Below are 11,459 nucleotides of genomic sequence, written 5' to 3'. Positions count from 1 at the left end.
AAAAGGAAAGAAAATAAATGAAAAGACAATTATGGGCATGACAAAGACTTCCTTCCAAGTTCCAAATAAAAAATATAACAAAACAAAGATAAAAAGCATAATAGTTCGAGCACAGTTTATAACATGATATTTTTCACTCTTTCCTAACTATGTGTAGGAAAAGAATTGTCTTTACTTTCTAGCACTCGAGCCAGGTGGGTGACGACACAGTAGCACATAACACGCTCCTTCGAGCGCTCCACCCCATTTACAAATATAACAAAATTCAAAGACACAGGCGCCAAATTTCCCCAAAACTCCCGCGCCTTTCCGACCCACATCCCCCGCCCTTTATTTCTTCGCCCATTTTACACACACACACACACACTCATCTCCTTGATTCTCTCCTCTCCCCTTCACTTTCACACACTCAAATTCATTTTCATATCCACTCTCAAATCCAGAAATGCAAATCCCCCATCCCCACCCCTCCACCCCCATCTCCGACGCCTTCGTCCACAAGCGCGGTAAAAAACGCGGTAGCTACAACTGCGGCCGATGTGGGCAACCCAAAAAAGGCCACGTTTGCCATATCTCTAACGACCTTAATAATCATACAGATGTTCCTACTCCCACACCGACCGATGCCAAATCATTTGTTCTCCCTTCTCCGCTATCCGTTATTCGTCCTCAGCAACTTCCACCTCCGCCACGTCAGCCACTTCCCCAGCTCCGGCGAGCGCTTTCTTTCGATGACGTGGATGTCAGCGATGATGAGTCGCCTGTATCTGATGATGATGACGTGGATTGTTTGGATCTGGAGAGTGAGTTGGATTTAGGTGGGTCCGGGAAGTTACCCGCGAGTGCTTTGTGGGAAGTGCTTAAGAGATTGCCTCCATCAGCGCTGCTTTCTGCGGCGAAGGTGTGTAAGGGTTGGAGGGATGTTTCTAGAAGGATCTGGAAGTCGGCTGAGGAGCTAAGGCTTGGAGTTCCTGTGAAAGCTCAGATTGGGCTTGTTGGATCAGTGTTGCAGAAATGCCCTGGACTTGTTAAGCTTTCACTTAGAATGGAAAGGTTGGCTTAATTAATGAATGATGGTTAGAACTTAGATCTTAGATCTAGAGATTAATTAACTGGATTGGCTTTTTAGGAATAAAAATAGCAGCTTTATTGAAGGCCAATGAAGATATTAATGTATATCACATGAAATACTATTAACTTACTGCTTTTGGTGTTGACAGTGATGTGGACGCAACGATGCTGGCTTGCATTGCATTTTCCTGCCCTAATCTGGATTCAATGGAGATCCTTACTTCAGATACCTCAGTTAATCGGATCACAGGGTATGCTTTGGATCTCTAATTATCGCAAATGAATATCATAGTTGTCTTTTAGTCAGATTATGTCTTCTATCTTTCATAAGTCATGCGCAGCATATGCGCTTTATGTATGAGTCAATGCACAAGTAGAATATTCCTGATAATTTTTGTGGATCTTGATTTCTTTAGCTGGTACTGTTGTTAGCAGTACTCTTTTGCCAATGGATTTGTTGCTAGTTTATTCATTCATTTTCAGTTTCATTGGATGCAAAGAGCTATGTTTGGGAAGTCAGTGATTATGCTACTTCACTTTCTAACAACTACATGAATTATGTGTCAATTCCAAGTTAGTTGGAGTTGGATATATGATTCCTCACTATTCGTTTTGCTTGATTTAGATCCTTTTCTATCCACTATTCGATACTTTAGGTTTTCTAACAGACTGCCACTAGATGTTCTCTGCATTTATTATCATTATACAAATATATAACAAAATCAATACATTTCTAACGAACATAGGATTAGAAGTAAGTTTATCAACATGTTTGAGCCTTAATCCCTATAAATAACTTTTATTGCATTGTGTTCTCGTCCACGTTTAACAATGTCAATCACTATTGTTTTACACCTATAAATTGATGCAATCTCAAACAGCCTTACCTTATTTATCCTCTATGTTAGTACTTACATCTTCTGTTAAATGTGATCATATTTAATCTTATCTAATGACTGCACATGTTATCTACCTCGCATCATAAACCATATTAAAATTGCACGGTATATTTATAGCCCCTGCTAAATATCATACGAGAAAGATTACATGAATCTCACTACCAATCATAGCTGTATCAATTTTTTTTTGAATTGACACAACATGATCGGTTCTTGTTTGGCATCCGTATTGTTATACTGTTACTATCTTAATTGGTGTCCAACTTGGAATGCTGGTAATTTTTGCTTAATTAGACATCTTCCGGAAGATCCCTAATAGAATTACAAGAGCTGGCATATTTTCCTATTCAGTAATGTTTTGATAATATTATCAACATCAATGTGATCTAATGGTATCTAGTGAAACCCATATGTCTTATATAGGGATGAATTAGGCCGTTTTGTTGCTGACAGAAGGTGCCTTACCAATCTCAAGATGGAAGGCTGCTCAAATCTTGGGGCCTTTACTCTTTCTTCAACCAGCCTTTCCACTCTTTGCCTTTCGGATCTCTTTTGTCACTCTAAGATGGTAAACTGTTTGATGACATTATGGCATTAAGTCACACAAATAGCTATCTAAGTTTAGTCCATTTTCCCTGGCACAAACCTATGTCTTACATGTATTCACTTGCTTAGGTCTTCAACTGCCCCAATTTAAAGGAGATTTCCCTGGATTTTTCTCGCCAAGAGAAGGATAGCACTGATCTTACTGCTATGGTAGATGGTCTTGGAAGGAGCTGCCCAAGACTACAGAACATTCATGTTGCATCTGTTCGGCTTACACATGCTGTTGTGCTTGCTCTAACAGCAGCAAATTTAAGGTTTGTAATGGTCTTTGATTTTGGATTCTTTCATTTTTTCCTTGACATGTTTGTGTTTTATGAAAGATACATCTAATATACCTTCATGAAGCTTATTTGTTTCAATTTTACTGCCTTAAACTTCAGGGGATTACGAATGCTTTCCCTAGTACTAGGGTCAGAAATAACTGATGCATCTGTCGCTGCTATTGCATCGAGCTACTCGAGGCTTGAGTTACTTGATTTGAGTGGGTAAGTTTCACTTCTTGCCGCTTTCTTTGGTTTCTCCATATTGCCGGGGACAGAAAATAATGGAGTGTTGGGTTATAAGTGGACATATTTTAATATTATCCTAGTAGTATGACAGGTGAATTATTTTCTTCAAGTTTTATTTTCTTTTTATTGGGATGTCTTAATATCCTCAAAGGTTAGTACATTCCTAAAGTAAAACAAAAAAACCGTAAAGTGAAAAAAGCTGCCCTTTTTATGGTATGCTGAAGGCTGCTTTAGCATCACATTAGGGTAGCAATTGAACCAACTTTGACGGTTGATTAGGAGGCTAATATACTTCTGTGGATTGGGAAATTAATTTAGAACAAAATTTTGCTTATGTCACAGCAACGACTTCAGTGAGAATGGGCATGGGCCTGGATTTCTAATGTCAACTATTTCTCTTGTTACAGGTCAAGTATTAGTGACAGTGGCATTGGGATGATATGCAATATATTTCCAGAGACATTGTCTAAACTTCTCCTTGCTCTTTGTCCAAATATCACTTCAAGTAATACTCGAATTTGCTTCTTTGACTATCCAAACCCAGCATCCTTTGTGGCTTACTCACTAATATCTTTTGCTTTCTTGTTGGATTACCCTCTAGGTGGCATTCAATTTGCTGCAGCTCAGTTGCCTAATCTAGAGATAATGGACTGTGGAATGACCATATGTGATCCAGATTTAGACAGTCCAACAACTCAGGAAAATGATAACGGCGAATTACAAAGAACACCGATTAGTAAATTACACCTTATATATCAGAAACTGATTATCAAACACAACCGCTTAAAGAAACTCAGCTTGTGGGGTTGCTCTGGCTTAGATGTAAGAATTATCTGTATTACATATAAGGTTTCTTCATGTCATTGCTCCTGTAGCTTATTGAAATTTTCATGCAGGCATTATATCTAAATTGCCCAGAGCTTAATGATTTGAACCTGAACTCCTGTACAAACTTGAATCCAGGTCTGCACTTCATGACCCTCATTTAGGTTGTGATCTCTTTGAACTTTGGGGCTTTTCTTTCTTTATGTGATCTATAAATACTTGACTACAGAAAGATTGCTACTTCAATGCCCCAATCTGGAAAGTGTGCATGCATCATGCTGTCAAGACACATTGGTTGAAACTCTTCAGAATCAGGTAGACCAGCAGATGTCTCCTGCATTTAGAGTTAGTTTTCAATTCTGCCTCATCCTTCTGGCTAAATGACGGTCTTTTCCACATCATGCTAGTTAGGACTGGTTGTACTCTTGTGTATATTGGCAGAGCAATTATATGCCCTTATTTTGGCAATCTGATTACACCTTTATAATGTTGGTTCCCTCCTGCTGTATAAGGAACCAAACTTTCTTAGTGTTATCGAGAAGATTCACTTAATTCACTTTTCGCCCAGTTTGCTTCTGTTATGCCTATACTGCTCTCCAAGAATGGGTTCTAAAAGATTGACTCCCTTTTCTGCAGGTTTGTGGTGATTTTATGGCTGGAGACAATCATTTTCCATCCAAACGTCTTCCTGATGGCTCAAAAAGGATCAGAGTTCCTCATTTATTCAGCCCCCAGGTAATACCAAAGAGCCTGCACCACTACAAGCTGATCACACAACAAAATACAAGCATCACACAACTGCATAAGGACATTTGCTTATATTCTAGCCATTTCTGTTAATTTGTTTAGATATTGCTTTTCACATGATTTCTATATAAAAGATTACTTTATTTATGTACAGCCATTTGATGATGAGAAGAGAAAGAGAAGGATTTCAAAGCGACGGTGCGCGGTGCTTGTTTATTAGTCAAATACTTGTCTTGTACTGGCTTTGTTGTACTCTAGACCAATTGTCCATTATTTGTTATATAGTGATCTGAGGCTAAGGCCTGATCATGTAATTTTCATTGATTAAACTATACTCAACGTCAATACAGGGATTGTATTTCCTCTATCAATAAAAAGTACTTGGTTCCGTGAACTTGTGATCAAAGTTAAAAGTTTATGTCATAGCTTTAGCAGTTTACCCCTCGATAATACAAAGGTTGGTTTGAAGAAGGTGCATTCTACTTGTACATGTCAATTGCTCTTTTTGGTCAATGTGTTTACCCAAAAAATCGGATAACGTTGAATTTGTATATGGTTCTAAGGGTACGTAAAATCTTTTGATACAAAGACAACAATACAAGAATTTTGGCTATGAGAGCAGAAAAGATGAACAGGAATTTTTTTTATAGGATGGCGTAAACACAGGCTTAAGTAGATCTCTTTTTTTGTATGAGTCCTGGTCTCCCTTTTGTCTACAAAGGATGCCCTTTTTATAAGAGAGGGTCATTGCTCTATCTACAACAAAATATAAAATAATACATATAGTGGAGGACCTATGATGATTTGTCTCCTCCTTGATTTCCGTTAAGATTCTCTACCTTGGTGCGGTTGCAACAACTTTTGTCCGCGAGCTCGATACTGGTTCGAGCTCGATACTGGACCGAGCCATCGGCCTTGGTCGAGGCTCGATTCTGACCTGGGGATCTCGGTGTTTGGCGTGCAAGTTGGTCGGTCTCCGTATCCTCGATGATCTCTACCTTGCTTCGTAGTCTGATTTGGGTATGAGCTCGATAATGATATTGAGCTACCATAGGTCGTTCTCGATGCTCGATAAAGATATCGAACAGGTCATTGACCGGTCTTGAAGCTCGGAGCTCGACGTCCCTATTTCGTACTTTGACCGGGCATGTTATGCAGATGTCCTTTGATCGATACACCATTATCTTCGACCAGCCCGTATGAATGACTAAAATCGGTTTTAACCGTATACAGATAGTCCCCTCGTTTCTCGGAGAAGAATTTAATGAGAAACTATATGATTTCCCAACATCTCGATTAAATATATACTGACGTTTTCATCGATATCGACCATGATGTAAATGATAGCTATCCCGTCGGTTTGGTTTTACCGAGGCATTTAATGTGTCAGGCGGCGGTCGGCCACATATGATACTGAACCGTTATTGCTTCAATATATAAATGGCCTTTTCTTCCACCATTCGTCATTTTCATGTCTTCAAACTTCCCAATTTTTCAAGTTCCCCAGAATTCTTCCTTAGAGCACCAAAATACCCTCATTCTTTGTCTACGACATTTTCAAATGGCAAAAACGTCTAAGTCTGTTCCGCAAAAAGAGACCGCTTCTTCTTCTCGACCTTCTGGTGGTGAGGATGTGGGAGAGCCCCGCCTTGAGGAATTCGTTCCGATTGGGTGTTCGACTGTAGGTGATTTTAAGATTGAAAAGCCTTCTCCGATACCGGGTCGGTGTGAGCCGATGTCGAGGTACCAATGTTTGATTACCGAAAAAGTTCTTGATAAAGTTATACATGAATGTAATTGGGATAATAAACTCGTGGTAATCCCATCGCCCGATGAATCAATTATTACCTACGTCGACGGGTTCTTAAGTGTTTATACTTATCCTTTCACGTTGGGACCCCTGGACCCTGTCGTCGTTGCCTTTTGTAAGAGGTACGACGTGACACTCGGCCAAATTCACCCTTCCTTTTGGAGGATAGTGATTCTTCTTCGATTTTTCTCGAGCAAGATCGAGGGGCCTATCTTCACCCTCGACCATCTTATACGCCTTTACAGTCCCCGACTTTATCGAGGAGGGTTGATCAAGCTTGCTCGCCGAGCAACCAAAGCGCCATTCTCGAGTATTGACGAGACTCGGGATCGGGGTTGGATGGGCCGCTTTGTTCGGGTCAGAACCTCGGACCTGATATCAGCCGATGACTTGCCGTTTCCTGAGAAATGGAATATGAGCCGTGAGCAAAAGTTTTTATTTGCCTGTTTTGATTTCGCTGATTGCCTTCTATTTTGTTGATCCATTTTTCGTTCCTAATCGCAGCCATAGCTCGAGTGCCGGAACCGATCCCGGACCTTAGGCAATGGGTTGAAAGCCTGGTGTTGCAAAGACCATACTCCGAGCGTGCTTGGGTAGAATTATCAAAGGGTCGATGGGAGGGCCGTAATCATGGTAAATCCTTTTTAGACTTGCTTTTCCATCGATTCGTATGGTAAATCCCCATTCTCCTTTTTGTAGGACTTGGGAAAGATGTAGTCATGAGGCCCCCATCTGGTGACGAAAACGTTCCTGTCTTGAAGCAGGTAAAGGAAAAGAAGAGAAAAGACGTACCTAGTCCCCCGATCTCGGAGAAGAGGAAACCGGCTAAAAGATCTCGAAATCCGAAGGGGGGCCCTGGTGTTGTGCTTCCGGAAGCGGTCTGCCATTCAAGGGGCGAACCCGAAGAAGGAGAGGAGAAATTTGCCTGCGTACAGGCTAATGTTGTGATTCAACAGTCTTCCGATTCGGTGGAAGCAAATCAGGGAAACTTGGCCATAATCCTCGAACAAAATGAAGCCGAGATTATTCCATCTCGAACCAAGCTGATAGAGAGGAAAGCCGAGGGCGGATCTTCTCGGGCAGTAGAGGATATTTTAAGAGAGGAGTTCGGGACAGTTGACATTGGCGGATCCCCTCAGATTTCGGATGCCATGATTCGAGACGCCGTCTTGTTGGAGGATCGGTCCTATGAGGGTATTCAGGAGTCGACCTATATCCATGATTTTCTGGAGGGGCTCGAGTCAGGTGCCTCGGAGGAGGTTACTGGTATTGGTGAAATGGCGGTTCCCAAAAAAGCATCGTGGTCGGGTTCTACCGAGCCTCTGTTGGTTTATAAACTGGTGGACCGATTTCTGGCCCCAAGTATCGATCCTGACCGGAGGCGGAAGATAGAGTTTTTCGTACCTGCGGATACCCGAATTTTTTCTTCCCCCATGGGGGTCGCCAGTTACCTTCGGCCCATAATGACCGAAGAGGATCAATCAGTGATGAATGCGGTGGGGCCTGCTTGTCTCTTCAACGAGGCCCAACATGCTTTGAATCGGGTAAATCTAATGGTAATTAGGTTTACATTAGAGTTTGTTGGTAATTTTAATGCTTCTTCTTTTGTTCGCAGGCTTTAGTGTTGCATCACGAAGCCTTTCTTCGCATCCGGGAGGAGCATGATGCCGAGGTTCGGAGCCTTACTGAGAAAAGTGACTCGTACAGACACCTTAGTGAAAATCTTCGAGCGGACTTGTCAGCGGCTCGGGAAGGACATGGGGAAATGGCCGAGCAGGTATTCCGAATGTTCCATGATAGTGAAGATGAAGAAGAGATAACTACTAATGATCCGGTTCTGCAGGTTCGGCAGCGGATTGAGCAGGTTGGACGGCTTAACTCGCAGGTAGAAGCGCTACTGGCCGAGGCAGCTGAATTCAAAAAGTGTATGGATATACTTGCCTCGAAAAAGGAGGCCGTTGAAGCTCAGTTGGAGCTGTCCGATGCCCAACTTCGATCGGCGAAAGATAACGCCTCGGGGCTGATCGAAAAGATGAAAGATCTTCAGCACCGATTTGATTTGGCCACTTCCGACAAGGCAAATTCGGCCAAAGAACTTGAGGTGGCTAGATCTGAGGCGATCGAGGCCAATAAAAGAGCTGATGCCAAAGTGGCTCAGTTCCGGATTGATGTCGAGGTTAACCAAACCAAAGCTGAGAGCATGGTCGAACATGCAAGATGGCAAGCTCGGAGAGAGGCTCTCGAGGAGGTAAGAGTTCAGGGCTTCGATGTTGGGATCGAGAATGAAGTTGCCAGGGCGGAAGAGAACAAAGCTCGGAGGTTGGCCTTTCCCGAAGAGGACTCCGATGATTCGGGGGAGTCTGAAGATGAGGACGATGCTGCAAATACAGCCTCCGGTGAAGATTGAGTCACTTAAGTGCTTAGGTCGTCTGCTTTCTTTTGGTATCGTTTTTTGGTTTTCGCATAAAGAACCTTTTGGCAGAGTAGATGTCTCTGTAAATATAAATTTCTCTTCTTTTGAAGCAAAATAGCCTCACGGGCTAAGTAGATAGCTTGAATTTTAATCTCTGTTGCCTTGTGGGTAGTCCCCTTTGTTTTGAAAAGCTCGAACATCCTTCAGTTTTAAATAGTCAGCTGTTCGTTTGAATTCGGAGATATGAGTATCTTCACTTGAAATAATGTGGCCCGTAGGTGTAATGGTCGAGTGAGTGCTGATCTTGAGGTAAAAGCAGCCCGTAGGCTTTGCAGTCGAGTGAAGGATTCGAACTTGATGCAATGTAGCCCATAGGCATAATAGTCGAGTGAGCGCTTTGGTTGAACTCGAAATAAAAAGAGCCCGTAAGCTTGGTGGTCGAGTGAATGCTTGTTCGAACTCGATGCAAAATAGCCCGTAGGCATAATAGTCGAGTGAGCGCTTTGCTCGAACTCGAAATAAAAAGAGCCCGTAGGCTCGGTGGTCGAGTGAATGCTTGTTCGAACTCGATACAAAATAGCCCGTAGGCATAATAGTCGAGTGAGCGCTTTGCTCGAACTCGAAATAAAAAGAGCCCGTAGGCTTGGTGGTCGAGTGAATGATTCGAACTTGATGCAATGTAGCCCATAGGCATAATAGTCGAGTGAGCGCTTTGCTCGAACTCTAAATAAAACGAGCCCGTAGGCTTGGTGGTCGAGTGAATGCTTGTTCGAACTCGATGCTGTTTGCATAATTAATCGTAAAATATCGATAAAGAAGATTGATCACTCAAGTCATTATACATGTGTTCATGTTTTGCATCAGGCTCGGGCCAACTACATAAGCATTGTTTGTTTTGTTGAGACACTGTTTGTCATGAAATAACGAAGTAACATCCTTTGCTCTGAACTTTGATAATCATCACAGATGTGTTCAGTGGTAAAGCCCCCCCATGCAAGGTTGATTTTAAAGAGGCCTCGGATACTTAGCAATAGCATTGTTTCCGCTATATGGCTGGTATCGATCTCCGGCCGATTTTTGTTCGGTAGTTCTTTTTGTAACTGACCTAGACATCGACTGGTCATCCTCGACTCTTATTTTGGCTTGATATCGATTGTGCACATCGGTCCAAGTAATAGCTGGGTACTCGATCAGATTTTGTTTCAGCCATCGTGACGCTATCGAGCCCCGCTCGTTTAGACCTTGAGTGAAAGCTTGAACAGCCCAATCGTCTGTGACCGGTGGCAGATCCATTCGTTCCCTTTGAAAACGAGATACGAACTCCTTTAGCAACTCGTTATCCTTTTGGGTTACCTTGAACAGGTCCGACTTTCTGGTTTCGACTTTAATGGCTCCGGCGTGCGCTTTTACGAAGCAATCGAATTTTTTCAATAACACTGATTCGATCTCATCATCTTCCAAATCATTGCCCTTGACGGCAAACGTGTAAGAAGTGACGTGCTCGTTGGGGTCGGTCGTTCCGTTATATTTGGGTATTTCGGGCATACGAAATCTCTTGGGGATTGGCTTTGGGTACGCACTCTAAGGGAAAGGCTTTTGAATGAATTTTTTCGAATCTAGCCCTTTCATCATTGGTGGAGCTCCCGGGATTTGATCGATCATGGAATTGTTTCTACGATTTTTTCGTTGGCTTCGACTCGTTTAGTGAGTTCCTCGAACATCTTGGTAATTTCGGGAGTAGACCCCGATTCCTGTTCATTCGACTTCTCTACGGCTGGTTCCGTTCTCGGGGTGATTTCTCGAAGTGGGTTGGATTCCGGTGTGCTACGTATGTGATTTTGGCTCTGTAGCTAGGTTATCGCTGCTTGTTGGACTTGTAACATCTCGGAGATCATCCGTAAGCTGACTCCGATCTCCTCCCCGTTATGGGTGTCTCGAGCTATAGATCGAGTGTCGCCCTGAGCGCTTTTTTCCGGTTCGGAATGTTTGTTTGCCTCAAGAGCCACTTGTGAATTGACATCTGACGGTACTTCGACTTGAGCTTTGGTGACATCGTTAATTTGCCTTCCGGCCCTGGGTGTCAAGTTATTGATTTCATCTTGAAGGCCGGCGTCGAGGTTGATAGGCATATCCATTGTTGACTTTCAAGTTGCAAGCTGGAGTGTACTGTAGATTTATATCAAACAATTACTGTTATCCTTAGCCCCACGGTGGGCGCCAAACTGTTTACCCGAAAAATCGGATAACGTTGAATTTGTATATGGTTCTAAGGGTACGTAAAATCTTTTGATACAAAGACAACAATACAAGAATTTTGGCTATGAGAGCAGAAAAGATGAACAGGAAATTTTTTTATAGGATGGCGTAAACACAAGCTTAAGTAGATCTCTATTTTTGTATGAGTCCCAGTCTCCCTTTTGTCTACAAAGGATGCCCTTTTTATAAGAGAGGGTCATTGCTCTATCTACAACAAAATATAAAATAATACATATAGTGGAGGACCCACGATGATTTATCTCCTCCTTGATTCCCGTTAAGATTCTCTACCTTGGTGCGGTTGCAACAACTTTTGTCCGCGA

General features: G+C 42.4%; 2 protein-coding genes across 2 annotated transcripts; both read left to right on the top strand.

Moving 5' to 3' along the window:
* Positions 1-308: 308 nt before the first annotated feature.
* Positions 309-5,051, top strand: LOC104098102 (F-box/LRR-repeat protein 17). The gene is made up of 11 exons (XM_009604758.4): positions 309-1,053; positions 1,221-1,322; positions 2,394-2,538; positions 2,646-2,830; positions 2,957-3,061; positions 3,493-3,590; positions 3,687-3,907; positions 3,982-4,048; positions 4,140-4,225; positions 4,547-4,645; positions 4,812-5,051. The coding sequence occupies exons 1-11, from the start codon at positions 446-448 to the stop codon at positions 4,875-4,877; spliced, it is 1,782 nt and encodes a 593-aa protein (XP_009603053.1). The 5' UTR covers positions 309-445; the 3' UTR covers positions 4,878-5,051.
* A 2,135-nt stretch (positions 5,052-7,186) lies between these two features.
* Positions 7,187-8,874, top strand: LOC138908293 (spindle pole body component 110-like). The gene is made up of 2 exons (XM_070198951.1): positions 7,187-8,011; positions 8,083-8,874. The coding sequence occupies exons 1-2, from the start codon at positions 7,187-7,189 to the stop codon at positions 8,872-8,874; spliced, it is 1,617 nt and encodes a 538-aa protein (XP_070055052.1).
* Positions 8,875-11,459: the final 2,585 nt, after the last annotated feature.

The sequence above is a fragment of the Nicotiana tomentosiformis genome, chromosome 1, assembly GCF_000390325.3.
Source record: "Nicotiana tomentosiformis chromosome 1, ASM39032v3, whole genome shotgun sequence".
In the NCBI taxonomy this organism is placed as follows: domain Eukaryota; kingdom Viridiplantae; phylum Streptophyta; class Magnoliopsida; order Solanales; family Solanaceae; genus Nicotiana; species Nicotiana tomentosiformis.
Note: the sequence above shows the minus strand (reverse complement) of the source record. Positions and strands in the feature narration are given on the sequence as shown.

Bases quoted from the DNA above. Each gene is read 5' to 3' on its own strand.
- LOC104098102 (XM_009604758.4), top strand. From the start codon at position 446: ATGCAAATCCCCCATCCCCACCCCTCCACCCCCATCTCCGACGCCTTC. The intron at 3,908-3,981 runs GTAAGAATTATC...ATTTTCATGCAG, and splicing joins GGGGTTGCTCTGGCTTAGAT to GCATTATATCTAAATTGCCC. The intron at 4,226-4,546 runs GTAGACCAGCAG...CCTTTTCTGCAG, and splicing joins TTGAAACTCTTCAGAATCAG to GTTTGTGGTGATTTTATGGC.
- LOC138908293 (XM_070198951.1), top strand. From the start codon at position 7,187: ATGAGGCCCCCATCTGGTGACGAAAACGTTCCTGTCTTGAAGCAGGTA. The intron at 8,012-8,082 runs GTAAATCTAATG...TTTTGTTCGCAG, and splicing joins CCCAACATGCTTTGAATCGG to GCTTTAGTGTTGCATCACGA.